Here is a 23,652-nt window from a genome sequence, read left to right as displayed (position 1 = left end):
CGCTTCACCCCCACCCCCACATCTGATTGCAGACCGGTTTCAAATAACTTCCACTTGCCACGTAAACTGAACTGCCTAGTGTATATTAGACCCACACACAAACAGCTTGGAAAAATATTCACAGCTGGCTTTCACATGACCAAAGCGTGCCTCAGAAATTCATTATCTATGTAGCAAACTCTTACAAGGAAGAAACCCGCAACCAAAAAAATCCCTACCAGAAAGTCTAAACGAAGACATGGAGCAAGAGCAGATCATGTGCTCTACATACTGTAGAAAAGGAAGCACAGCCCTAGTTTAACATCTGTATTTTAGTGACCATGTTCAGTTACTGTCTTCACTGAGAAATCAAGCTGCACATTAAAGGAAATTAAGACCTAAATATTTGCTTTTAGACTTGATTTGCATTATGCACTTTGTGTGTAATCCTAAAGAGACCATCCTAATCCAATTTGAGAAACTGGAAAATCTGCAGGATTATGTTGTTTTTGTCTGGTCACCTTAAATCACAAGTAGCTGTCTGACAACAGTGAGTATGGGCTCCCCTCTCCATATGGTTGCTACATTATGCTAGTGTGCATTCAGATTCAAGGGCATTGATAATGTTGCCATTTTAGGGTCCAAGTGGTGAGCCTGATTTTTAAAAAGAGAATCTGGATAACTTTATGGCTATCAGTATCATTGACAGCTATGCAAGCTAAGAGGAAATAGCATTAATCTGGGGGAAATGCCCATCCCTTGCCAAGGAGGAGAAGGCAATGCCAGCTCTACAGCTTTGCACAACAGAGCAGGTGTATTTGGAGAGGTTTGTGTCTCTCCCTCTGGAGAGCTAGGTGTTGATAACTGCAGAAAGATGGAGTACAAGGCCAATGTTCCGATCTGGGGCAGTAACGCTTGCGTTATGAAAAAGTGCAAACACTAAGGGTGTCTATACTGCAAAGACAGACCCATGGGAGTGAGTCTCAGAGCCCAGTTCAACTGACTTGGGCTCCCGCTACAGGGCTAAAAATGGCAGTGTCGATGTTTGGGCTTGAGCTTTGGCTCTGAAACCCAGTGGGGGAGGAGGTGGGTCTCAGAGCCCAGGCTCCAGGCTGAGCCCAAACATCTACACTGCTACTTTGAGCCCCATAGCCCAAGCCTGCATCAGTGGGCCTGAACCCTCACTGGTGCAGGCTTTTTTGGTAGTGTAGACATATCCGTAGACAGACAATCCAACCTTATTTTCCACTGCCCCTCGAATGAACAGCCACACTTTACATCTCTCCCAGCTTAGACTCAGCACAGCCTGGATTCAGGCTAGGTCGTGGGGTAAGAACAGCTTTAGTGGCATTGACAGATGAGCTCTTGTAGCCAGTGAATAGAGGACAGCCATTCATCCATGCTCCTCCTCCTGGGTCCCTCTGCAGCATTTGACACTGATGAGCATGAGATATTGCCATCTCACGTGAGGCAGGGGCCCAGGGAAAGACAATGAAAGTGGTCCTTCCTGGAGGGACATACCCAAAGAGTAGCAACGCGAAGCTCCACCTCTGCCACTTCTCCCCACCCCCCACTTATGAAATTCCACAAGGATCAATTCTCTTTGGTCCTATTCAGCATCTACATGCAGCCATTAGTTTAACTAGTAAGAGGACAAGGACCTCAAGTGCCAGCAATATGCAGATGACACACAGCTCTACCCATCTTTCACCATATACACACAGCCAAGCCACTACCACCAAGACGACCCAGTGTTTGGGTGAGATCAGCTCAGGGATGAGCAGCAGGTTGAATCTGAATCTGAGCGAGACAGATATCGGTGGGCAGAGGAAAGCACTATGAAGAATTTCACAGCCACAGTGCAGTCTCCTTTAGTGGGTGTGTTCTTCCAACAATCAGAGGTGAAAGTAAGCCGGTATGCTCCGGCACGGCACACCGGCAAGAGCCGGTGCGCTGTACTGGGACCGGCTTTCCCAGACAGCAATTTAAAGTCTTGGGGTAGCGGCGGCGGGGATCCGGAGGGGATTTAAAAGGGCTGGCGCGGTAGCGGCTGCCGGAGCCCCAAACCCTTTAAATCTCTGTCTAGGCCCTGCTGCCGAAGCCCTGGGGTGGCGGCAGGACTCCAACAGGGATTTAAAGGGCCCTGGAGCTCCAGCCCCCGCTACCACCCTGGGGCCCTTTAAATCCCCACCTGAGCCCTGGGGTAGCAGCAGTGGGGGTCCAGAGGGGATTTAAAGGGCCGGGGCAGTAGCAGCAGCTGGAGCCCCGGAGCCCTTTAAATGCCTGACGGAGCCCAGCCGCCGCTACCCCAGGGCTCGGGCAGCAGGGCTCAGATGGGGATTTAAAGGGCTCGGGGCTCCGGCAGCTGCTACCACAGGGGAGCCCCAGGCCCTTTAAAGGTTTAAAGGGTGCAGGGATTTAAGGCCATGCCTCTTCTGGCTAAGGCCATGCCCCCTGCTCAGGACTCTGGTGTACCAGTAAGTCCTTTAACTTACTTTCACCCCTGTCTTCAATCCACCTGCAGTTTGAGAGCGCACCTGGATTTCTCATTCACAATGCTGTCTGCTCTCTAAGGCTGAGAAGACTCTTATCTAACCAGGCAGACAGTGACCCAATGTCTGTTGCATGTACGCCTTTGACACCTCCCATCTGGACTACAGCAAAGAAAGCTTTCTGCTCATATCTACCTCAGCTCTTAGGAAATTCCAGCCAGTACAGAAGGATATAGTACTTCTCAGTAACATGGGCAACTGCAAGCACATCGAACCTGCCCTTGTCTATGGGAAGCCAACGTAGAGAGAAGGGAGTTAAGATCAAGGTTTTAGTCCTTATCCTAAAGGAACTGTGGACTATATAGACATACCCCACAGCAGGGAGCGTCCCAGCCTGGGTCAATAGACTCAGGGTCACAGTACTGCACTAAGAACAGCCGCATAAACATTTCAGCTCAAGAGAGGTGGACCTCAGAACTATTTTTAGTGCAATAGTGCAACCCTGAGTCTGCCAACCCAGGCTGGGAGGCTCACTGCTGCTGACTGTGCAGATGTACCCTCAGTGGCTTGGGCCCAGGAGAGCTGAAGAAACATCTAAAGCTCCAGGATTGAGTTGGTGGTAGAGAACTCTGCTCTTCTGGTACAATGGAACTTTCCACCATGAAGGATAAAGCTCATCTGTGCGGGAGGCAGAACTTTCCAAGACTGTGGAACAAACTTCCACAGGAATGAAGAGCCATCATGAGCCTCAGTGCTTTCTGCTCAAAATGCTTGTCATATTTCAATACACACAGAACAGTGTAGACAAAAAAGAAAAATATCCCAAACCACTCACACAAATTCTCCCTGTGGAGAGAGGATCAGAGAAACAAGAAGTCATGGGACAGATGTTAGTCACATGAAGAACAGCTCTGGGTGGCTCAAAAGCTCCTCTCTCTCACCAACAGAAGTTAGTCCAATAAAAGTTATTACCTCACATACCTGGTCTCGCTAATATCCTGGAACCGACACGGCTACAACTGTAGCGCATACAGATGCTCATCACATCACTCGATGCTCAGTAGGAAGGCACTCAAGATACTATGTAAGAATTTTATGGTCTTATGACGTAAGAACTTGCTACTCTTGTCTCCACTAGTTTAGATAGGATTCCTAAGGGAGCACCATGGACAAGTTGGCATGAAGTTGAAGCTTCCTTTCTAAACAGATCCATGGAGTTTGAGGCTCTCTGCAACAGCGTCTGTCTCACTGGTATCCAAGCACTAAGTCTGCATTCCATGATTCCTCCATCCCACTCCCTGAGCCTCTCCCATTTCACACACCTTTTCACTCCTCAGACAGGAGAAGGACTAGCTGCAGAAGAACCTGGTTGCCTAGAATTGTTCGCTTTACTGTGCACAGTTCAGTCAATGGGGACAGACATTTACCTTGTCTTAGTCCCCAACTCCTCCCACCAGTGAAATGGAAAAACCCATGGAGTAAGGGCCACCCAGGAGAAGATAGTGATGCTGTATATTCAGCAGGCCACAGACTGTGTCAGGAGCAAACTAAAGTGACATGAAATAAAAGATATCCTAGCAGTGCCTGTGTTTTCAGTAGCCTCAGGCAGATGGCCAAAACATCTCATTTAACCAAGAAGTTTAAAATCTGGTATACAAGAAGGATCAGTTTCCCTGCACCGAATTACTGCAGACAGGACTCTGAATGTGCCAGTTTGCTTAAATAGATCCACATCTCCACTGAACAGTAGTAATGCAGATCACACACTGAGTGCACTAAGACTGAATAGACTGCCTGAAATTTTTCCTCCTAAAGCCACAATGCTCCAACATTGCAAACTCAGACTTAGTAGGGCATCCACTGTAAATTGCGGAAGGAGGGTCACTCACTGTACTCCTCAGAAAGTTTGTACTGAAGAATTTGAAACCAAGGGCCTGAGGACAATATTGAGCAGTTCTATAGAGGATCTGCCCTGGCCAGGATAGCTATACCAGAAACCGGAAGAACAAGTTGAACTTAAGACACAAACTCACCTATTCTGTTAAAGGTTCTCTGAGACCAAGAATTTTTCTGTGATTAACAAAGGTCTTAGACAGAGACTCTCAAATGACAGGGTGCATAAAACTCTTGCTGATTTCAATGAAAGTTAGGCACCTACATCCAGTTGAGATCTGAGCCTCAGCGTTTGATGCCAATAGATGCGGAACACCTGAGACAGGCCAAGCACCCTCAGATCCCATTGGCAATCACCATCTTGCAGTACCAAGCAAATATTGCTCAACCCAACTAGTTTTTGTATGTTGCTGTGCTATCTGGCACTGGTTGTGCACACTTTCAAATCCCTTCTCTCATTAATTCCTTGCCTGCTGCACTATTTTTAAAATAAAGAGAAACACTTGGACAAAAATATTCTGGCAGCGCCTGCTGGATTTTGTTATTAATTCCATACAGTGATTACAATGGCTACATGTAGCCAAGGAGCTAATCCTAGGACAAATTATTTCTTCACAACATTCAAAAATTACTGGAACAAGTCAGATCAACAACTGAAGAGCAAGTTAGGAAATTCCATTTGACAAGACTGAGCAGCCCATCTATCCTCACTGACCCAGACCAAATGGCACACCATGAATTCCAGCCCACCATCTCTCTTTCTGCATTGTTTTCCCACAACATAGGGAAGACAGGCAGTCATTGTGCACACATGTTTTATGGAGACACAAAAGTGAGCATGTGCTTGAGGCTGCAGTGATCCATGTCACAGGCTGCAGAAGTCTTGGAGAGATTAAAACACAAAGCCAGAGCTACATGGTCCTGGGACACTGATGCATCCTCAAGCAGATTTCAGCCTACAAAATATTTTCTATTTTTGCTATTTTAGGTGTTTCAATTCTCAAATTCACCTGTTTAGCCTGAAACACTCCTCTCCAATGGGAGAGGTTCCCCCCACCCCCAACAAGGGAAGGGGAAAGTTTGAGACAGTGAAAGGAGGGGGAGTAGCAGAGCAAGACTGAGGGCAGCTCTACACTTCAAATGCTGCCGCTGTAGTGCTACAGGGAAGAGATTACCTGTGCCGATGGAAGAGGTTCTCCCACTGACGTAGGTACTTCACCGCCAAGAGGTGGTAGCTATATAGGCGGGAAAATACTCCTGTTGATTTAGCACTGTCTACACTGGGAGTTAGGTCAATGTAACTGCGTTGCTCGGGGTGTGGATTTTTCCTATCCTTGAGCAATGTGAATAGACCAACTTAATTGCCTAGCGTAGACTTGGCCTTCAGTTTTGCTTTTAAACACTAACTCCCTCTTTCTCCTCCCACATCAGACTTTAGTAGTGATCCTCAATTTTTTAACCTATCATTTACAAAGGAAATTGCATTTGATTAAGAGGTAGATGTTTCAGATGATTCCTGGTCTAGATGTATTCACTGGTAGGGCTGACCATCCTGATGGGAAGACCTAAATCCCAGACCCAGGGAAGACCGTTACTTATCTGTGTTTCATCCACTCTAATCAACTTTCTGATGGGACTCTTTAGAGAAACCTAAGATGCAATTTAGCAAGTGTTAGATCATTTAGAGCTGTCCCAGTTAGGACAGCAATAAAAGATATAGGCTATCAACAATGAACTATGATAGGACTATTACTAATAGGATTATCCCAAGTGCCAGCCCTGTTCAAGATCCTATCAAGGGAGCAGCACCCATAAGAACAAAGGAAGTTGGACATCAATCTATACTGAGACTCCATGACTACAAACTGATCATTCCCATGTAAAGATCACAAGGATAGCAAGCTAGGGCTAGACTCAACTTCAACTCTAAACAAAACAGGTTTCCACTACACAAGCTAAAAGGAGAGCTCCAGTGTAGCAAAACCCTTATCCCTACTGTGCATCAGCTACTATGTACGGACTATAGGAAAACTTCACTCACAGAGCCATCTCCGTCCCTTTGTGGATCTTTGGTTTGTAACAGCGATGAAGGATTAAGCACAGAAATGTTAGCCTACTACAATCATATTCTCCATACCATCACCCAAAGCCCTCAAAGAGAACAATTCAAATAGGAGTCAAGAACCTCTCATTAAAGAGATTTTATAGAACAGAAGATGAAGAGAAGAGGTGCGTGAGAGAGGAATGGAAAAAAGTTTCCCCATGGATGTTATTTATACCTATTACCCCTAACAGGAAGAAGATATCCTGAGATGAGTTTCATTTAAAAAAAAGAACCACCCAAAACTCAATTCTAGTGGAGCAAGTGCTTAACTGTCAGCAAGTGGCAGTTGAGAAACACTAGAGGTTAGATTAAGTCCATAGAACACATATGCCAGGGGTGGCCAAACTTACTGACCCGCCGAGCCACATATGACAATCCTCAGAAGTTTAAGAGCTGGGGCGCACCTGACAGGGCTTGGGGTTTCAGCCCCACTCCTGCTGAAGCCCTGTGCCCTGGCAGACATGCCCTGTGGGGCTGAAGCCCTGAGACCCCCCGCCCCATCCTGCTGGGTAGACGCCCCTACCTCACCACCCCGCTGCAAGCAGAGGTCCCAAGCTTCCCTCCACCCCAGACCCAGTCTGGTAGGCGAAGAAGGGGAGGTGCGCATGTGGAGGAGGAATATGCTGATGGCAAGGTTCTCAGGCTCCATCCACAACCCTAGATCAGAAATTCCACACAAAACCAAACAAGGCATTAAAGTGTTATTACACTGATTTCATTAGTTCTTCCAAGTAGACGCCTCATTTCAAGCAACAGGGGTAAAATGCTCACAGCTATTGTTTTCAAGCCATCTGCAGCCAGGTGAATAAACATTAGGATTAACTTACAACCATTTTAAAATTAAAGTCAATTTAGAATACTCATGATTTAAATTGGGCTTTTTAAATTCATGTCAAAAGTTCTATGTACATATGGATAGTCTTAAATTGCTAGAGTGGATGTTACATACTTGTTTCTTTCATTTCCTAATTGTAAATAAAGTTTATACAGCAAGTTATTTATTTATAAGTTTCACACTTGAAATGCTCACCCGTACTGAAAGAGAAGTTCAAAGCATCAATACCCTTATTGTAACAGCATCAGAAACAGACAGATAAAAATTTATAAGCAAATTGCTATATTCGCAGCCAACACCCATCTCATCCTAAAGAATGTTTTTTAAAATCCTGTCTGCCTACCAAAAAACACAAAACTAACAAAAACAAAAAATTTCCTCTGCTTTCTTGAGCTTTATCCTCAAAAACACCCAAACAAAAAAAACCCCTACAACACAACTTTGCATGACTGATGCAGCCATAAATATTTGGCTCTCCTAACATAAGTGACATCTTGAACCATGATACTAGGATAGAAATGAACCCTATAAAAACAGACTGCGTTCAAGCCTACTGTGTGATACCAAACAGCTAGGACTAATTGCTGAGCAAGCAGCAGGTTAACCAACTACACTTTCAGGGAACTTGCCAAAGTTTTATGGCCAAATGGAGCCTTCATTATGGAATGACTCGGACGTTCATGCCAGCTTCCTCTTGCCCCTAGCCACCGATTATGCCAGGATCCAGATGCTTTTGTTATGAGGCTTGGACAGTCCAACAACAGCTTCTGGCACGAGGCAAGCAAGAGGAAAAGGGCAGGACCAGCTTACCCTAGGAATCTCAAATTTCTTTTTGGCCAGCCACACAACAGAATAGCTCCTCTTAGCTTACTCACCACCATAGGGAACTGATGTGCCCTACAAATGCTTTAAATCACTTTAACCCTTAGCATACCAGCTCATCCTAAGCAGTTTCACAGTGCACAGATGAGAAATTGCAGGGTTTGGATAATGCATTAACCTAATTTGCTGTGTGTAATGTTGTGTGCAAATAGCCAGTAACAGATTTAAAATGCTATCCTTACTTTGCTTCAGAAAAAAGCCAAACGGGACACCTGCATAGAACTGGTGCCTGTTTGAATGATAATGGATGTCAGCTGCTTCTCTCATACTTGGGAATATGGAAATTTGGATGTACAAAGGAATTCCTTCCCCTTTTGCCTCATAGTGCCTTGGGAGAGACCTAATAGGGATCATCCATTATGAACACATGGGATGTGCCCACCTGTTCCATTCCTTGAAGTTGCATTGGTGCCCTTTAGGCACCGATTGATGACAGTCCTTCAAGGCTGCTATAGTTTAGTGACAGCTAATTCCTCCCAACCGAACAGTTCAGAAACAATTTATTGCACCTGATATTCTGCAAAATAGGCATGCATATCCCAAATAAGAGCAAAGGTTACTAGTTTAGGTCTAAAGAAAAGGAGTACTTGTGGCACCTTAGAGACTAACCAATTTATTTGAGCATGAGCTTTCGTGAGCTACAGCTCACTTCATCGGATGCATTCAGTCTGGATCAGCAGTTCTCAAACTGTGGGTCAGGACCCCAAAGTGTGTCACAATCCCATTTTAATGGGGTCACCAGGACTGCTTAGACTTGCTGGGGCCTGGGGCCAAAGTCGAAACCTGAGTCCCACCATCCAGGGCGGAAGCCCAAGCCCCACTGCCTGAGGTCAAAGCCAAACCCTAAGGGCTTCATCCCCGGGAAATGGTGCTCAGGTAGCAGGCCCTGTCTGGGCCTGAAGCCCTTAGGCTTTGATTTTGGCCTCCAAGCCCAGGGTGGTGGGACTCAAGCTTTGGCTTTGACCTACCCCCATCCCCGCTCCCAGGACAATGGGGCCTTAGGCAGGCTCAGGATTCAGTCCCCACTCCTGGGGTCGTGTAGTAATTTTTGTTGTCAGAAGGGGGTCAGAGAGCAATGAAGTTTGCATGATCCAGACCAGGGGTTCTCAATCAGATTCATGCAGGCAGGTCTCTGTCTGTACAGAACCGTAATGACTTCAGTGGCGTTCCAGCCATGCAGATCTGATGGCAGGATTGGAGCATATGTAATTGGACCCTGTTTGGGGCAAGGACTGCCTTTCAGTTCTGTCTTTATATAGCGTCTAGCACAATGGGATTCTGGTCATTGACAGGTCCCTAGGTGCTTCCATAATAAAATAACAAATAGTGATAATAAAGCCACACACTAGGCATGTAGCTCAAAAAACAGACAGCGTCAACATAAAAGTCACTTTCTTGCTCTCCTGTACCAGTGCAAAGAAGCTGCATGTCAGTTCAGAACACCACAGAGACACATTTAAAGCCAGTGTCTGAAAATTAAGAGCTGGGCAAACATTCATTCATTAAGTTCTGAACCCATCCAATCTCCCTTCCCTGCCCTCCCCCTCAAAGTGTGGGCTGATTTGGGGTCTGAATAATGAGCATGTGTTTGAAAAAGGAAGCGGCCGTCAGTGGTGTCTCCAGGCATTCAGAGAATTCCTATTGTGTCTTCCATACTTGTATCAGTGCTCCCAATGCAACAGTTGCAGAATTCCAGCGGGACCACACTGTGCATAAGTTAACATTCATGGCTAAAAGCCTTTTTACAGCACACCATCTAGTCAAGCCTCAAGACTTGTTTACTGTTCATTTTTTGCTGGAGGGCTGTTTATATTTTTTTACTCCATGCTGTGGGAGGGATATGTGCTTTTTGCACTTATTGGGAAGAGCTGATTTTTAAATGCATGTTTTTAAGCAGTTTTGTCATCTTAAAGAATTTGGCCACATATGCAATAAAAACTATTTTTATTTGTCCTATTATCTGTTCAAATGTTGTCGTGAGGTGTGCCTTTAGGAAAGAATGTAATTGCAAGCTAAACAATTCTCTCACTAGCTGCATCTTTTAGCCAGTTCATGAGGTTAGTTGAGTTAGCTCAAGTGACCACAAGTTGTAATATTCAGTCTCCGTTCCATAATATTTAACTCTGAAAATACAGTTTACCAATTTGTTTTAAAGTGGTGAGGGACAAAGGTTAGAGTGAAAATTTCCTTGACTTCGTAAAGAGATTTAATGTGGAGATTAAAACTTTAAAAAAAACAAAGCCGTCAAAAGACCCCACACAGTTATTTTTAATCATTCATTATTTTGAGGATACTATATTCAGACGGAGTCTGATGATCATACTTTATTTGTAATTAAGTCAACATGTCAGAGTGAGTTCGTATGAGCATTTTACCTCGTTTTGTTGTTCTTAATATGAAGAACCCAATTCATTCCAAACGCCAAGAAAGTTAAACCAGTTTGTTCTAACAGATTTGCACACTATCAATCCAAATGCAGTACATTAAATTGATGCCATATGCGTGCCCAGATCTCTTGCGCCTTGGGAGAGCCGTCTGGACAGTGCTCTCAGCCACATGAAAAGGGGAAAACGGAGCATTTTTGTGCCACCCTTGGCCACAGAGACATTTGCCAGAAAGTGGTACCTCCTCAACTACGGTGTAGCAATAAAAAGGGAATCCCAGAACGTTGCCAAACCCCAACATCAAAAAGCATCAACCAATATCATACACCAGAATCAATAGCAGGAACTGAAGCAAAGGGCCAACAAGCGATGCTATCATACCCCCTGGGGAGCTTAGTACCAAAAGGTGGGAGCTGGGTAATGAGAGTGGGAGAAGGTGAAACACACACAGACACAGAATTCAAAGCTCTGACTGGACAGGGACTCAGGAGAGCGTCAACTCATTGGCATCCTATTTGTGGCTCCCCAAAGAAGGGGTAAGGTGGAAATGGTAGCTGAAGTTACAGGATACGTTGGTCCTACTGCTCGGTTTCCCTCTTTGAGCTCGCAGCGACCAGCCCGGACCTCCATTCCCAAGCGGCAGGATGGGAGAAGGAGAGGGGTTTTCTAACTACCTACCCAATTGTTAGTAAGGAGGAGTATCATTCCCTTTGTATAATCTGGTAAACTGAGGCAGAGGGTCAAACTCCTCCCTAGTGTAAGTAATGACAGAATTACACCAAGGAGGAGGAGTGCAGCTCAAGGAAAAAGGCCTAGATCAGTGGTTTTCAACTTTTCACCCAAATGGAGATGCAGACCACTTTGGAAATCTTAGACAGTCTGCAGATCTCCAGGGGTCCGTGGACCACATGTTGAAAGCCACTGGCCTCGATCAAAGATATTTAGGAACCTAATTCCAATTGATTTCAACAGGAGTTAGGCACCGGACCTAAGTGAGATGCTTGAGGTCACACAGCAAGTCAGTGTGACATTTAGAACAGAAACAAGTAGACTCCTAGGATGTGAAACCTCAAGGTTAGGAGTCTAGAACTCCTGGCTTCTGCCACTAATAGTCAGATGTATCAAGGACCCACTTTAAAAATAAAAACAAAGTCTCTGCAAAATCTAATTGTTCACAGGCATGCTTTAATTGGGGCTTTTTAAGACAAGGCCCTTTCTCAGTGTTCAAAACACACAAGCTGCAGTTGCTCTTTAGTTCACAAAGAAGCGTTCACTTTAACTGAATATGGATAATGCAGGCATGGCCAACACCTATGAAATGAAAGTGGCACAGCAATGCTTGCCCCAGACTCCTCGTGTTCGTCTTTGTATTAATACAGAGGCTTGCTGAGGGCTTTTAAACAACTTCTTAATTGTGACTTTTTTTTGAAGAGATCTATCAAAATTTAGGTTTTGTAAGACAAGCTTGTGAACAATGAAGCTCAAAAGAAGCATTTCCTTGGTTAATGAGCAATGGAAACGCTTATCGTAAACAATTCTTCTTTTGTAAGATTGGCAACCCAAACATTGCAGCATTGGGTTCGTGCACGAAGTGAAACAGACTAGCTAAAGAAAATAATTCCCTCCAATCTATGAGAAATGCAGTGTGAAGCGACAGCAAAAAGTGACCGGTACATTGGATATGTTCTAATAATCTAAAAATGTAAAAAATTAAACCTGGAATTTCAACCTGAGTGTCACTTTTGGGGGGTGGGGAAGGGAGAGAAACAAAAACAAAAACACCACAGCATGTCCTGGAGTGCCTTAATCTTTGCCATATACGTTTATGTTTTATGGAAGTCTGAAAGAGACCAGAGTTACAAGATAAAGTATGTATCTTAACATATCATCTAGTGATCTCAACTTGGGCCTGTGAGCTAGGAATGCAAGGTTTGAACCCCAGTTTTAACACTAACTAGATGGGGAAATCCAAGGCTACCGATAAAGGGAGAATGCCATTTACTAACCTACTTCCTAAGGTGTAAAGAGAATTGACTGGCCCACTTAAATCACATGGTTAATATTAGGTTTCAGAGCAACAGCCGTGTTAGTCTGTACTCGCAAAAAGAAAAGGAGTACTTGTGGCACCTTAGAGTTAGGTTAATATTGTTGCTAAAAGGGGCGTTGAATGTAATAATTTTATTCTAGAGTGGGAGAGGTTTTCAGATACAATATAATCCAGATACAGTTTTTGTAGAGGGCTAGAATGATAAACTGCCACACGCATGCTATGATTTATGACAGCAAGCCAGTACCTCATTGGTTCCACCATAAGCATAAGGTATCGCTTAATTCCCTAGCAGGGATTCTAACTAACACTTCCATCCTAGGCCTGTGTAGGCAACAGGCTGGCAGTTTCACACAGCACTACCAGTGAATCCATAGGACAGCAGAGCCAGGTGGCAGCAGCCCATTAGTGTATTAGCTTACTGCAGAAGGGCAGCATAAATCATTCATAATTTAACTGACCAATCAATCCAAGCAATGCCATTCTCTGAGAGGAGTGTGACCTTTTTTACTCCCAAGGGGTCTGCATGGTAGGTAGGGAACTTGGAACTACCATAATACCACTTGGGGGGGGGGGGTGGAAAGGCCACACCCAGACCAACATTTCCAGAAGTAACTATTGATTTGGGGTGCCTAGTTTGAGATACATTACACTTGATATTTTCAGTAGTATTGTGCACTCAGAACTCCCTGCAGATGCTCAGAAGCTCCGAAGCCAGGCCTACCACCTCCAGTTTAGGGCAATCAAATTGAGTAACCCCTAATTATAGGTCACTTTTGAAAAACTGCCTGGAAAAAATATCACTGCAGGCCATAAGGAAGGGAGAGACAGAGAACTGGATTTATATTAGGTTAGGTAATAACTTTTATTGGATCAACTTCTGTTGGCAAAAAAGAGAAGCTTTCCAACTCTTCCTCAGGTCATTTATATTGTCAGATTGGAATTATAAAAGGTAACAGCTAGGATACAAAACAGACACCCCAACCACAGCCTCTGAACCAGTCTATACCCCAAAGTTTGGGGCAAAGCTCACACTGAGGTAACTCACAAGGCAAGACTATTTCAAGCACAACACAGGATCCCTCAGGAGAGGCAACTTGGCAGAGCGGGTGGCCACAAAATAAGGATCAAACTGAAAGAGAATAGTATCCCTACTCCCCCATAAAGAAACCTGACAGTGCTTGGATCATGCGCAGGTACAAATAGAGCAGAAAGAGGACTTAAATTTAAGGCAGCTGCCTTCTTGGACTGGAGAAAGCTCTGTATAAGTGCAATTAGCAGGGGGTTAGTCATTTTTGTTTCAAAGGCAGTTTAATATAAAAGGCAATTTTCTCTCTGCACAGCTATATTGTCTGTTTGATGCCTCTGCCTCCAACCGTCTTGTGCAGGAAAGAGTCAAATCACCATACAATTTCATGCAACAGGAGGTAAATGGAAGGCTCTTAAAAATCTCTCTACATAGCCATGCATTATATGGAGAATCTGGTCTCTTACCTGATTTTCTTTTTGAGGATCCATATTCCCTGAAAAATAGGCAACAACAGATAGACATGGTTAGTGTTTGGAATGTGGGGAAAGAAAAGGGTGTTTCCCAGACTTCCACCCCTACACTCAAGGGCTCATCCTCTGCTTTCCCTCCTTTAAACTGGAGGGTAAGGCTGCAAGGCATTGACACACACAGACTTATACACCCTGATCAGCAGCAGCTCATCAGCACCAGGAGCAGCAGCAGCTGGTGCTTCTGCAGCACTAGGGAGGTCAATGGACCATGTGATCCAAGACAGAGCAAACCATCTACAACCAGCAAAGCAGGGGAGAAGAGTGTCATTTTCCCCCCTTTAAAACAAAGTATTTAATGCCCCATTGCTGAATTAACCCATTACATTCCCTTACAAGTCAAACACTTTCTGCAAAGGTGCGGTTGCTATAGGCATATCGTGCATTGCTCACAGTCCCTTCATTTCAAATGCTAATTAATATCTGCATAAACCCCAGCCCCTTCTGGTTATCTCTGTCAAACACTTGTCCTCTCTTTAAAAAGGAAAACTTAGTTCTTTTTTTGTTGTTTTCAGGATAATGTGGCTTTTCTTCTGGATCTACAGATTGAAGGAAGCTAGTGCCTTTGCTCACAGAATAATATGTGGAAGTGCTAGAAGTTGCTATCACAGAAAAGAGGAAGAAAGTGCTGAACAGAGCTGGGAGAAATTGGAAAAAATTGTTTTAGAATTAGAATGAGGGTGGAAAATATTTAATTATGGTAACTACTTCTTCCCACTCTCCCAGTGTCCTATCTGTATCTGTCTCTTAAACACTGACTGTGAAACGGGATGTGTAGTCAGGAACCAAGGGTTGCCTGCTACAGATGCCACTGGAGGACTGAGGTCTTTGTCAATTCTTTGGGTAGCGACTGGCTTGTTTATTCTCTCTTGTGCAGCACTGTGTATTCTATGGGGACATTTAAAAAAGCTGGGAAACACCAAGTATCCCAATGCTGATTATGCAAAATTCAGAATATTTGGGAGATAATCTGATAATCTGAAATGTTGGCATGCTCCCTAAAATCAGAAATGTGCATAGAAATGAATTTGGTTTTCCCAAATGTTTTGGATCTACCCCCAGGACATTTGGATAGCCAGGATTTACTGCTGGTGAAGAAGAAGAAAAATCCCAGTTTCTTTTTGGGTCCCTTCAAATTTTCCAGTCTCACGTATTTCTATGAAACAGTGTTCTCATCAGTCATTTTTTCAATTGTATTTGAGGCAAAGCCCCTATCGTTCATAAACCAACTGGTTTTTGCCCAGAAGCAACATTGTTTTTTGTCCACTGTCACAGGGATATACTGTGGGGAGGGGGCTGGAGCACTACGTACTTCATCTATTCTGTGCTGCCCATTAAGGTACATGCCAACCCAAGCTTTCCTTTATTCAATTACCTTTTTAGCCTACCAGCTACACGTCTTTCATCATGACACCCACTGTGGTCAAGGCTGCCATGCTAGGAGTCTCTGTGGCACGCAGACTAGTGCTTAACAGCAGCTACCAATCAGTTCCTCGTCACAGACCCTACTACTCGCCCACCCGGTTTTGACAGTGGGCCCTTCTTTACCGATTCCGGACTGGGGAGGCCTCTAAGCAGCCAACCAGCACCACTGCGGTCTTTGAGACAATCCAAGCTGCAGTGCAGATCAAACAAGGATACAGATTGTCAAGGAGTGTCCGCGAATGAAATTCAGTGGTGGGCTCTGAGAGCTCCACTTGGCCACTAGGAATGCTATTGCTTGGCTCGGCGAATATGCAAACGCTATATAAATATGCTCCCTGGGAAGCTGTGGACAGCTCCTATAAGTGAGAGTTACTCTTGGGCCACCATTGCACTCCATTCTTGGTGTGCAAAAGTGATGAGTGCCGTACAGGCATTGAACCAGAGCTTCCTTGGAGTTACACAGGAAAGTCTCCACAGCACAAACCAAACAGCCAGGCTCACAAGCAGAGAGGTGTAACAGATTCACACTCTGTGGACTGAGCACAGAGGGGGACACAGGAAACAAATGACTGGGTTGCACAAAATTTTTACACATTTTTCATGAGTCATTAACTAGAAGGTGAAAAAACCTGAATTCCAAGTATCTTTCCTTTTGGTTATGAAAATTTTGCCCACCTCCAGTCCTGAATCCTTGGTTCTGAATGTGGTATAGTCCATATACGCCATATATCCCACCCCCACCCCCAGGAATTCCCACAAGTGCCCACTGTCATACTGTGGGGCAGTCGCACTACACACTCCATCTATTCTGGGCTCCAGATTAGTTCCAGGGGAAGCTGTGGGCAGCAACTGTCAATTAAAGTTCCTTTTGGGCCACCATTACACCCTGTTCTTCTAAGCTGCATCCCGATAGCTGTGCCAATGAGGAGCCTCAGCTCAGACGCAGACCCTGTATGCATCTCTTGGAGGGACTTTCATACTGGAGGCAGATTTCACACAGAATCAGACAAACAGACGTGCATTTGCTTTATATGATATTCCCATGGCATACGGGCTAATGGTCAAAGTGGTCTGAATTTAAGCAAGTCTGTCTTCCCCAGTGCTCATTTTGGTCCCTTCTCCTGATTCCTGCCTCTTGCACTGAAGTTGCTAGGACTGGTCCTGTCAGGTGCACTCAGGATCTTCCACGCTCAGTGACTTCAGTGCACGACTGAGTCTGTGATGCTGAATTTATCCCTTTGTAATAGCATCCATTACAACAGACTGAAGAAACAAAACAGGCGTCTGTGGCCTCACTATGGAATCGGGATGGAGATGCAGGGTTGTTAGGGAACATGGGCCCGTTGTATATTCAAACTCTTCAAGGCCCTGCACTGCTAGTCCCACCTGCACTGTGGGCCTGATTCTCCTCTCACTTGCACCAGGTTCACACTGGTGTTACTACACCAACTCCAACTAAGTATTGCTGATTTACATCAGTGTGAGATCAGAATCAGGCTCCATGTCTCTTTAGTCACCCCTTACTGCCTGGCTCGTGTCTCATGCTATGTCAATGCACACTGATGTTCCTTTGGTCTCCTCCATCACCCCAGCACTCACACCCGGAATGGCCTCTTCGCTCCAGTGTACCACACAACTTTACTCTCCTTCAGATTCCTCCCCAGAACTCACTTCTTCCCCTTAGACATCAACCCTGTCCATGTTCACACTTAGCCCCCTCCGCTACGCTTTCTTTATTGCCGTACCTTGTTGTGTTAAGTCTAATGTAAGTCCCAACCCTGGAAAAGGTTACTTTATGTGTGTGAATAGTCTCACTGAATTCATGCACGCTTTCCCATGTGAATAAGCATTTGCAGGAGCAGTGTCCTAGCTTGTACGCGGCAGGTCATGGGAACCTGCTATTCTAATGTGCCTGCTAAGGCACCATGCTCTCTTACGGTGCTCTGTTATTGTTATTATTAGTTGTGTTACGGTATTTCCAGGAGCCCATAATTGAATGTCGGGGCCCACGGTCTTAGGGGTGCCACGCACACATAGTAAGAGTCTCTGCCCCAAGGAGTTTATAATCTAAATTGACAAGACAGACAAAAGATGGGACAAAGAAAATATTAATGGCCCCCTTTGCCGAAGGGGAGCCGAATAAAGTGATTGCTCAAAGTCTCACAGGAAATCTCAGGCAGAGCTCAGGGCAGAACCAGATCTCATGGGTCCCAGTCCAGAGCCTCAATCACAAGACCATCCTTCCTGAAGAAATAAAATAATAATTACATAAAAACATTTTCTTTTAACCCCCATATTTTCATGGCTCAGACGAAATGGACACAGAAACCAGCCATCCTGGTGTAGGTTTTGCTGAACAGGTTTTGACTTTGGTTTTCCTGTAATAGGTGAAATTCAGCCTTGCCCAGAGGGCCAGTATGAAGTCTCTGGACCTCTAAAGTTCCCTTCAGCCCTCAGATCTTACAAAGTACGTATGTTCTGTCTTGGCCCACTGCACAGGGGTGAATTTCACCCACAGAACTGGGACAGAACCAATCCCTGTTCTTTGAGTCTCCTGAACACTGGTGGTTCAGATAAAATGGAACTTGAATCAAAATCAACATCTCTCCCAAACAGGCTTTGAAAGCCCAAAGCCCAGTGTCCTCGGCCCTCCTCACTGTGAAGGAGAAAGCTCTAGTGGAAATATCAATCCTTGCAGTACCAAAGGGGCAAAGAAAATGATCAGTCTACTTAAGTAGTATGCTTTTTTGTATACGCTCTTTCCTTCTTTAACCTCCCATGAGACAAGTCCCTCTTTACTGTTTACAAGCAGCAGCTGCCCGGCAGCAACATCTGACTCCATGTCTAATTTTAAAATGCTGTTCATTCATACCCCTTCTTGGCTACTGACAGTGTAGGAGCACTCCCACCCTTACTAACCTCCGACGGTGCTTGGTCTAAGTCTGAAGTGCAGGGCTATGCCCAAGGACAGATAAGAAAATTCTACATTCATAATAATTATTTCAATTGTTAGTTCCTCAGGGCAGGGACCCCATCATCTCCTGCATTTTGTACGGCACCAAACACACCATCAAGCACTTAAACAAACTGTGCCCTGCATCAAAAACCGCCTGCCAAGGAGGAGTTTAATATTGTTTCTTTAATTGCCCAGGAAAGGACACTGTTCTGCTAAATGTCCTAAATCACCCTGTTCAATCATCCTCTCTTTGGAGACTGACTTACATGCCATAGTCAATTATAGATCATAAAAAATATAGACAAGCACTACTTAGCATCACAATTGGAAAGGTGCATAACAAAAGAGGATTCTTGTTAGAGTTGAGTCAATAAAAGTGTGAACAAAAATAAATGTAAGCTGCTGAGAAGACTGAAAGTGTATATAGCTTCCAGAAGGGATCTTCCGTGTTTTTCAGCCATGATTCTCATTGTTTGATTTGTATGTGGCCTTGGAAGGGTTCTCTTGAATCCCACATGAAGACTGTGCAATTAAGTTTTACACAGCTGTCCTGTAAGGGGATTGTCTGAAAACCAACACCCTTCCCAACCAAGGGGTTGGCTTTAGGGATGCAGTTCACCCCTCCACAGCCACTCTGCCAGCTGAGAGTCTGCAATGGGTGTCACTGACTTTCTGTGCTTCCCTTGCACAGATTCTTACTAACTGGGTCTATGGAAGCAGAACTCCAATGGCCCTGCCATTTATTCAGCCTCATCCCATTCATGGTGGTACATACAGGGACGAGGGAGACCACGTCTCTGATACACTGGAGGTGAAGAGACTGCTCTGCACAGACACACCACCTATAGACCTCCCCTCCCCACACCCACTTGTTCTGAAGGGTACCATGGCATGGAATACTTTATGGGGTTCCTCCAGTAATGGGCATATATCACTCTTTAAGCACAAGTCCTCTTAGGACACATCCAGGCAGCGAGCCTCTCTGCCTTGCTCGACAGAGCCGCAACTTCATAGCACTGTCTACACCACTATTCTTGGAACACTAGCACAAGACCCGTTAGCCCAAGTCTAGTGACCCAGGCTGGGCGGCTCCCTGCTGCGGGCTGCGTAGACATCTCCTTGGAATCAGTAAACGAAGGCCCCGCTTCTATTCATTCAGTACAGACTTGTGACCGTGATGTTATTCCACGACCAGAGAAAATAACATCCGTAAAGCGTGAGGTGCAGGGAATAGTTGCCATAATACGCCTGCCCATGCCATGGTCCATCTAGGCCAGTACCCTGTCTTCTGACAGTGGCCAGTGCCAGACGCTTCAGAGCGAATGAACAGAACAGGGCAGTTATCGAGTGATCCAGCTCCTGTTGTCCAGTCCCAGCTTCTGGTAGTCAGAGATTTTGTGACACCCAGACCATGGGGTTGCGTCCCTGATCCTATAGGCTAATTGCCATCGATGGACCTATCCTCAATGAACTTATCTCCCAGTTATACTTCTGGCCTTCACAACATCCCCTGGTAGGGTGACTGTGCATTGTATGAAGCAGTACTTTCTTACGTTAGTTTTAAACCTGCTGCCTATTAATTTCATTGGGGGACACCTAGTTCTTGTGTTATGTGGAGGGGTAAATAACACTTCCTTATTCACTTTCTCCACACCATTTATGATTGTCTAGACCTCTATCACACCCCCCACCACCTTAGTTGTCTCTTTTCTAAAATGAACAGGTCTTTTTAATCTCTCCATGTTTGGAAGCTGTTCCATACCCCTAATAATTTCTGTTGCCTTTCTGTGTACTTTTCCAATTCTAATATATCTTTTTTGAGATGAGATGACCAGCACTGCGTGCAGCATTCAAGGTGTGGGCATGCCATGAATTTATATACTGGCATTATTATATTTTTTGTCTTATTATCTATTCCTTTCCTAATAGCTACTAATTCACTATGGAGTATTGCTGTGGGAAGTGACAGACCAGGTATTTCATTAGCAGAAATAGAAGCTACGGGGAAAGTAAACAATCTTCTAATCCATTTAAAAAGAAAAGGAGTACTTGTGGCACCTTTGAGACTAACAAATTTATTTGAGCATTTGTTAGTCTCTAAGATGCCACATGTACTCCTTTTCTTTTTGCGGATACAGACTAACACGGCTGCTACTCTGAAACCAATCCATTTAGCAGTGTTTGTCATCTCTATTTCCAAAGGAGGTGAAACAGCAGCAGACACCAAGTGGAGGAAGTTAATTTGTAGCCTCCAGAGCATTTAATACATGAATACATAAATTAAAATCAGTTCACATTTGCTGGCTTTTGCCAAGGCTTGTTTAAATATGTTGTAGGCCTCTATGTTCCCATGCTCCTTAATTCCTATGAGCCTTTGAGGCTGTGGGGAGTCACTGGCACTATAGAATGGATGTCATTTCAAATAAACCACTCCAACTATCATTCAATTTCCTATGAACTGGCAGACCGCCAAAACCACTGAACTCCATTCAGTAACTTAGTAACAGGAACAATAACTTCCCCCTTCTGAAGGTTGAGATGGTTTGCATATTGGATTATCAACGATTGCTGCAGTTCTTAGAACCATTTTCTCAATGCTATTGACATCAGATTTGAAAGTTTATTTAAAAAAAACACAATACACCAAAATACCTCTCTCCTACGCTTTACAGTGTCACCACCTTTGCCTTGAGAACTGCCTTAAAATTTGAGTTGTTCCTTACTGATTTTATTCAAGAGCCAAACTGACATTCACTCTGGGGCTTTTTAGACAAAGCATGATTCCAAATCCACTGCCCCTAGGACTACATATTGACTGTATTATAGTCACACATAGGACAGGGCTCCACTGTCACATAAGAACTTCTCAATTTTTGCTTTACTTTAATCCTTGCGCAGTTGGAATTTCAATAAGAGAACAGGGTAAAGCTCATAACCGTCCTGCTCTGAGAGCGAAGGTCCTATCCTTCAGCTAAAGAGGGATCTCCATTAGCTTTTAGAGATAGACAGTTTATGCTACACAGTTGAGCAATTCAAATTCTGTCCATCAGGCAGCGGAGCGCACCCTTATACACTTCGCCTCTCTTAGTTCGATACGCTATTTTGTACCTCAAGATACAGTGTTAACAAATCATAAAGAGCACATTTGATCATTTCCCCCTCTCCCCAAGACAAATAAACAGACGAAGGCTTTTTTTTTTTAAAGCATCTTATTCATTTCTTGATATAAATTGTTGCATTGTGGACCCTCTTGAACATGAATCTGTCCTTTCTGAACAGAGGTCCAGCTTTCAGTAGTCTCAGAATGGCCCCCATTGTGATGATATTGAGACATCTAAGAGTCCAGAATTCCTTGCCGCAAGCAAAAAAGTACTTGAGGGGGGAGCAAAAGTCTGGTGACTTGACTTCAGACACAGGGATTTCTTGTTGGCCTGAAATCCTCATTTGCCGCTAAGAGTGTTAAGGCAACATTGTGTAATCAGCTCCATAAGAGAAAGGAGGCACCACTGAAGAGGTGATCTTCCCTTTCTGTCATCTCTCTGTTATCTTCATAGTGTTACTCAAGTGCTGGCCTGGGACAAACTAATACAGGCTTATTTACCACTCATTTTTGGCATGGCTACAAGTGGTTTCTGACTCTGTAGTATCACATTTGTTGCTCCGTTACGCTCACTGGGACAAATTTGACTCCAGCCTTACTCATTGAAGCCAACAGGGTGAAATCAACCCAAGTTCTGCCCGTGAAAGGCTAATTACAAACTTGGAGACAAACTGTACCTCCAAGAGAACACAGGGATTGGGGGACCATCCAAACATGGCTACCCCTCACTCACTCAGAAGAGGGGGGAAGGGGTTCCGACACCCCTGAAGCAATGTACTCTCTACCTGAGTGGCTCTCAGTCTTTCTCGACTACTGTATCCCTTTCAGGAGTCCCAATGGTCTTGCATACCCCCAAGTTTCACCTCACTTAAAAACTATTTGAATACAAAATCAGACATAAAGATACAAAAATGTCACAGGACACTCCTACTGAAAAATTGCTGACTTTCTCATTGTTCCCATATATTTGTAAAATAAATCAATTGGAATATAATTATTATACTTACATTTCAGTGTACAGTATATAAAGCAGTATAAACAAGCCATTGTATGAAATTTTAATTTGTACGGACTTCGCTAGTGCTTTTTATCTAGCTTGTTGTAAAGCTAGGCAAATATCGACATGAGTTGATGTGCTCCCTGAAAGACATCTGCATACTCCCAGGGGCATGCGTACCCCTGGTCGAGAACCATGGCTCTTTCCTCCAGATCCTCCCTGTCCAGGGATCCGTATGTAAGTGGTAGTTTGTGGCAAGTGACACACATTGTCCCCATCCTCTCCCATTTCTGAGGGGATCCCCAGATCAGCCACCAACTGTGGAATCTTGCCTGTGCTTTCAGGGAGCAGGAGTCAGGGGAAGCAGAGGCCACAGAGAGGCAAACAGCTGCAGGTTTGAGAGATGGCTGCTCTACTTATTTTGATTTTATTTTATTAAGATCAAGTGACTCTCCTGGAGGAAGACTTGGTATTAAGTGCTACAGATATATGGCACTGGGGCACCGTGAAAGAGCCCCGGCCTCACAAGCCATCCCAGCCGGCAGTGAGAGAGGGCTCTGTAGTACCAGGAGGCTTTGGGAATATCGTGACAGTCAATTAAAGCCATGTGATCCCTCTCCTGTAAGGGTCACCCAGCACTAGGAAAGACAACATGGATGTTTACAGCAGGCTTTTTCCTGGAAAGAGACAGTACAAAAACAAGGTCTTGCCTAAGAATCACATCCCCATCTGTTTCTGCTTTGCCCTGTTTATCCCCTCCCATAGTAAGTTTCTCCACAGGAGATCAAAACGTATTTACCTCACCAAGGGTCCCGTTTCTGCAAGGTACTGAGTGCCTCCTGAAAGCCGACCTCCCAGCTGTCCCTAATGAAAGTGCAAAATTTACCTCCATCCCACAGTGGGCAAGGACGTGTCATTTTATTACTGTACATTATTTATAGCAGAAATACTAAATGTTAAAAACAAGGTCATGACATTAATCATTGTAATGCTCCCTAAGC

The 23,652-nt window shown here is 44.6% G+C and overlaps 1 protein-coding gene across 6 annotated transcripts in view; it reads right to left on the bottom strand.

Annotated features, from left to right (window-relative positions):
- Window positions 1-23,652, bottom strand: part of SH3PXD2A (SH3 and PX domains 2A) — a 388,224-nt gene that overhangs the window by 128,579 nt on the left and 235,993 nt on the right. For 4 of the 6 annotated variants that reach the window (XM_048856158.2, XM_048856161.2, XM_048856160.2 and 1 more), the window contains one exon: window positions 14,111-14,139. In XM_048856158.2, coding sequence (XP_048712115.2) covers window positions 14,111-14,139 — 29 coding nt within the window. Of the gene's footprint in view, window positions 1-14,110; window positions 14,288-14,307; window positions 14,332-23,652 lie in introns of those variants that run through there. The other 2 variants (XM_048856165.2, XM_048856162.2) reach the window with 2 other exon arrangements.

This window comes from Caretta caretta, chromosome 7, assembly GCF_965140235.1.
Source record: "Caretta caretta isolate rCarCar2 chromosome 7, rCarCar1.hap1, whole genome shotgun sequence".
NCBI classification, from domain to species: Eukaryota; Metazoa; Chordata; order Testudines; family Cheloniidae; genus Caretta; species Caretta caretta.
This window is presented reverse-complemented; position numbering and strand designations above follow the sequence as displayed.